At 45.9% G+C, this 5761-nt stretch overlaps 1 protein-coding gene across 1 annotated transcript; it reads right to left on the bottom strand.

Moving 5' to 3' along the window:
* Nucleotides 1–284: 284 nt before the first annotated feature.
* Nucleotides 285–4480, bottom strand: HOXA11 (homeobox A11). Its single transcript, XM_032695200.1, has 2 exons — nucleotides 3778–4480; nucleotides 285–2303 (listed from the first exon to the last, which is right to left on the bottom strand). The coding sequence occupies exons 1-2, from the start codon at nucleotides 4445–4447 to the stop codon at nucleotides 2071–2073; spliced, it is 903 nt and encodes a 300-aa protein (XP_032551091.1). The 5' UTR covers nucleotides 4448–4480; the 3' UTR covers nucleotides 285–2070.
* Between the last annotated feature and the right edge of the window lie 1281 nt (nucleotides 4481–5761).

The following is a 5761-nucleotide window of genomic DNA, read 5'->3' as shown; positions in this document are numbered from 1 at the left end:
ATAGGACCTTGCCCTACCAGCATTGGCAGGATAAGGAAAAGGCCTAACACGTAGCGAGCTACGAACACACTATTTTCCTTTTCCTGTGACCCACTGAAACGGTGCTCGAACAAGCCTAGGTTCACTTGTTAACTCCAGAGTAGAAAATTTAATGACGAAGTTCACTAAAGAAGAGTAATTCTCCCCAAATGACTGAACAAGGTCATGAGGAATTTCGGGTCCCAGAGTTACACCAGATAAAAGAACATGCAGTAATATAACACCAGAGTAAAAATATGAAGTTTCCAATTTTTTTTATTTTCCTTGTGCGCTGTTCCACTGTATACATGCAACCAAATACTTTTGCATATTAAAAGAAAACTGTATATACATATAGATGATACGTATGGAAAACAGTGACATCATATAAAGATATTGCATTTTGTGAACTGTGACAAAGAAATTACATCCATTTGATAAATTTATTAATCAAAAAACATTCTTATCATCACTTTGTTGCACATGTAAAGAAATCCCACACCCTTTAGCCCCAAAGGAACAATTAAAAAAAAAACCCAAACAACCAAACCAAAAAAACTAACCAAGGGGAAAAAAATTATTTGAACAAAATAGGTCATGGGTTCTTTTATTTATTATTTACAAGTCTTGTAAAACACCGTTCCTGTATGAAATATACATTCAGATATTCTCAACAGCAAATTACCTTAACGATAGAACACTGTATCCTTTGTAAACTGATATAGAATTTTAAATATTTTCCTTTTTTTTCCTCTTTTTTTTTTTAAATTGCATTTTTTCACACTTTGGTTCCTGCAGGGAAATATATATATTTATAGATATTTAAAATAAGTCCGAACAACTCTTCATTCTTTGCATATGTCGACTGGGCGACAAAGTAGAGCTCATGACATTTAAAGTAGACAACGACAAAATTACCATATCTACATTGTTTGGCTTCTGTTTAAACTCCTCACTAATCACCTTTAAACGAACATGTGATCAAGTTATTTTAATGATCCGATGTTAGTGCATTGCACAACTCCAAGTTTCAATTAAGTGTTGTGTGGTATTTGCTAAACTGTCGTTCTCCACAGGTATTTCCTGAAGAAAGTTTGTGAGCCAGAAGCCAGAAGGTTAGTTTGCTTTATGGAGTTGTTTCTTCTAAAACGCTGAAATTCACACTTTTTGCCGTTTTATTTTTAGTATTATATATGATTTGTCTCTGAAAAGATGGCAACGCATAGAGCGTTGTCATAAATAAAAAGAGAGCTAATTAAAATTTGCTAATTTTATTTTTAGTGATTGTTACTTTACGATATATGGCGAATTTATACCCGATTTTAAAAAGTAAATCATTAAGTAATTCATTTCGTTCTTTTTCTTCCCTCGCCCCCATCCCATCCCACACTCCCAAAGGAAACACTATTATAACCATCACTACATCCATATTACAACTACTCGCGGTTGGCCCCGGGAAGGTGTAGACATGACATCCCTCCTTCCTTTAATTCTGTGTGTGTGTGTGTGTCCTTAAATTCTCATTTCAAATCCGTGGGCAATGGAACACTGCCTCTAACCCAGACATTTTCTGCTAAGGAAGAACAAAAGATTATTTCTCTGAGTTTATATTCTGCAGTGGTCCTGGTTGGGTGAGCTCGACCTAGCGATCTCCAGACAGCTGTTTCACAGCAGCACAGGGGCTAGAAAGAGCCGAGGGTGCGAGAGTCCAGGGACAGAGGGGTACCGTCCCCGCCTGTGCCTGCCGAAAGTGGTGGCAGGGTGAGCCGCAACGCCAGGAAAGGTAAGAGGTATGAATTTTGCACTCAGAGGTGACGTGCGCATTTAGAAATGGATCCCATGTGTGTCAAAATCAAATCGATTCCAGTTGATATGTAAATATATATATGAAAAATCATCATTGCAGTTCCAGACTAGGCTTACACGTGTGTAAAGCCTTGGATTCTTTTAGTCCTATCAGATACACACCTCCTTCCTCCACATAACCCCGTGGCTTGACCTTGTCAAGGGCGAAATCTGAATTTAATCTCGTCTTGAAAAACACTATGAGTTTTAAAGTAGTGGATTAGCTGAGTAATATTGTAATCGGTCCCTGTTAATTTTTTTTTCTTTCATTCTTCTGTTCTGAAACCATATTTTGACTTGGCGGTCGGTCAGATTGAGCATTCGGGAGAGCTGGAGGCGTTTCTCTTTGTTTATGTAGACACTGAAGAAGAATTCCCTTTCTAACTCTCTAATCTGATATTTGGTGTATGGGCATCTCTTTTTACGCGTACGTTGTCCACCTGTGGAGTGAAAAAAGGCAGAAACATTTGAGACCCGGCGGTGGCCGGCAGCAGAGGCTGAGGAGTGATGGGGGAACACTCAGGCAAAACACATTAATATGGAAAAGATGCGTTTTGCCCCCTCCAGGGCTGGCATTGGCAGGTCCGAGGCTTGGCGCCAGCCCTTCGCCTTGGCCAGTGCGTGCAGCCCGGGACCGGGACCCCCCGGCTCCTGCAGCGCCGCGGCCCCGGGCAGCGTGCAGGGCGAAACCCCCGCCGAGACGCGGGAATCAACCTCGCTTCCTCCGCGGGGAGGGCGGCCAGAGGAAGAGGTGGTGGCGGGGGGTTCCTGCGGGTTTCACGAGCCGGAGGAAAGCCTTTGTAGAGTGCTCCGCCGGGCGCCACCAGGCACGCGGAGCTGCCCAGGGAGCGGCCATCACCTGGCTGCCTGCAGCGGGCAGCGCTGCATCGGGCGGGGAGACCCCGCGCCCAGCCCTCCCCGAGCCCGTATCCGCTTGTGTCTCGCCCTCGTTCCCTGCCTTAATCCTGTCTCTGTGTCCCAAGCAGGGGAAAAGCTCCTGAGCCCAAGGCTGAGGCGTCTCCTTCTCCCCTCAGCAGGGTATTTTCAAGCACGAGGTATTCTCCTCTCGATTAGCCATTACGGTTTTAAAGTTCATTAAGCAGAATATAAAAGGTTTCAAGGTTCAGGAACTCTTTACATTAAATGTAGCTGCTATCCCTTTAAAAACTTCCTTTTCTGGTACAGTTCATTGTCGAGGTATTTTTTCTCCCATCTGTATACTAGCTTTGCCTTTTAAAAAGCCCACATAAAAAAATCAGACTTTGACAGATTGAATAACAATTGTAAGTAACAAACTGTTGGACAGGAGGCAACACGTAATTGCCACAGTGCCTTACTAAAATGGCTTCCTTTAGACAAAAAGGCCAGCTTTAGGTTAATTTGCTTTTTTAAATATATTGCTACAGTTCAGGCGGCTACTTATCTGTTAATGCTATTCTAGTGCAATCGTTAAAACGGTGAAGGCTTTGAATTCAGTTCCTAACTAGACTTCTGGTGCAACACATGGCTTTTATAAAATCACTGGATTACATTGATATCAAAGGAGTCAGGATCTCCTTTTGTTTTTTGCCGAATTTACAGGCACCAAACGAACGTTATTATATTTCGAGAGTTGACCACGAAACTCTTTTTATTATTAATATTTAAAAAAGGGAAAAAAAGGGAAAAAAAAAAAGGAGAAGGAGAAAGAAAAAAAATTTTTAGGCATCCATTGCCCGGTGGGTATTTCACGGCCAATTTCAGCACTAAACACGTGATCTCGCCTTTTATAACAAAGTTTTGTTGGGGGAAATCTAAAGGCCCTTCATAAACCTTATATGCTTATAAAACAGCATATAAAAATTTAACAGCGGCGGTGCGCTAGATTTCAAGCTGCCTTTCCTAAAAGCGCTCCGGCGCTGCCTTTATACGTACTGGAACTGCCGGATTTCTCCTCATTGTTGCCGGAAGATGACTCGGGGCTGCTGCTGCTCTCCGGCCGCCTCCTCCTCTCCTTCTCCGCCGCCGCCGCCGCCGCCGCCGCCCTGCCGCAGCCGCCCTCCGAACTTGAAGTTGCCGCCGCCGCCGCCCCGGCGGCCGCGGGCGCCTTCTCGCCACTCTTGTCTACCGAGTAGTCCGCCGAGGCCAGGTTTTCCGCTGTGCCATAAGCCGTCTCGAAAAACTGGTCGAAAGCCTGGGGTAGGACCCCGTTCCTGCCCACAGTGCTATAGAAATTGGAGGAGACGTTGGTGCTGGGGTGGTAGACGTTAGCTGTGTTTTTGCCGAACATCTCGCCCATGCTAGCAGTGTTGGTGGCAGGCAGGCAGTCTCTGTGCATGATCTCCTCTGCGGAAGTAGCAGTGGGCAGATTGTTCCTGGGGTGCCATTTACTGGAGGGATCAATGGCATATTCCCTGAAGGTAACTTCTCTCACAGGTTGGACCTGGGGTAGGTTGGAGGAGTAGGAGTATGTCATAGGGCGAGAAGACGGGGTTTGGGGCAAAAAAGAAGGGAGGCTGGAAAAATCAGGACCCGAGACGTAGTAAGTACAACTTGGCAAATACATGTTAGAGGAACAAGGAACACGCTCATCAAAATCCATCATTAGGGCTACCTCGGCTTCTCCGCATTAGCTGAGCTTAACATGATTCTCTAACGCAGCTGCCCCTTTGAAGCGGATCCGTGAAGTAAGAGATGGGGAGACGTAAGCTGACGTGGAGAGCTCTCCCGGCGGCGGCAGGGAGGTGCGGTTCACGTGGCCCGACGTTGACATTGACGAGCGGCGGGCCCGGGCCCCGCTCCCTTTGTGGCCGTCGCGGGGGAAAGCAACAGCTCGTCGCCAGCTCCCAGGGGCGAGCCGAGCGCAGGTTGGCCGGGGGGGAGCCCTGGGGGACACACAGCCGCCCTGCCACTGCCCCAGACATAGCCGCCCGGCCCCTGGCACCCTCTGGCTCTGGAGCAGAGAGGCTTATCAATTCCCCCCGGGGTTAGGTGAGACCTTTCTGTTTGTTTGTGGGCTTGCTGGGCGTTCGGCGGCTCGCTGGAAGGCTCTGAGAAGGAGGGCACCGTAGAGATGCACGCACGGTTTCTTCTGGAAAGCTACTTCCGAGGAGGAAACGCTCCTGAAGAAAAGTCTTTTTTTTTTTTTCTCTTTTTTTTTTTTCCCCTTTTTTCTGGGTTAGGTTTGGGCTTTCCCCCCCCCCCCCCCACCCAAAAAAAAAAAAAAAAAAAAAAAAGAAAAGAAAAGAAAGAAAAAGTCCTCACCCTTCATGGTTTTTCTGGAAACCTTAATAGGAAGAATGTGCCAGGGTCAAGTCTTTACTAATTTTCATGGTGAATAGATTACATGCTTGCATTCATGTTCACTTCCGAAGCGCTTAGTGTCTTCCTTCCCTTACTTACATATTAACCTCAAATACCCCGCGCGGCTTCAGCCAAGTTGTACTGGAGGTAATTAACAATACTGGGTTCCCAGGACGCAGGTTCTCCTCCCTCCTCACCCCTTCAATCGTCCCTGCCTCATTCGCAAGCCAGAAAACCAGAAAGCCCTTTAAAGTGCAGACCACGGACCTAAAGACTGTTTGCTGATCTCTCCGTCTCAACTTTGCCGCTAAATACTGGAAAACCAGTGGATATTGGGCTATCCCGGCTTGACAAATACTCTGAGTTTAATTGTCAGAAGACCAGTTAAAATTATTTGACATACTGTTAACCCCTAGAAACAAACTCGCCGTACCGACATACTTTCCATTCAGCTTCGTACCGTCGCTGAAGGCTGAGACCCAGGGAGACCTATTTCAAAAACATGGTTAAACTTTTACTATTGTTGCATGAAAGGGACGATATGAAGCGGATTGTACAGGGCAGAGACCAAAAAGTACTTCTCTGCCAATAAAAATGCACACCCCACGAACGAACA

The sequence above is a fragment of the Chiroxiphia lanceolata genome, chromosome 1 (assembly GCF_009829145.1).
Source record: "Chiroxiphia lanceolata isolate bChiLan1 chromosome 1, bChiLan1.pri, whole genome shotgun sequence".
NCBI lineage: Eukaryota > Metazoa > Chordata > Aves > Passeriformes > Pipridae > Chiroxiphia > Chiroxiphia lanceolata.
This window is presented reverse-complemented; position numbering and strand designations above follow the sequence as displayed.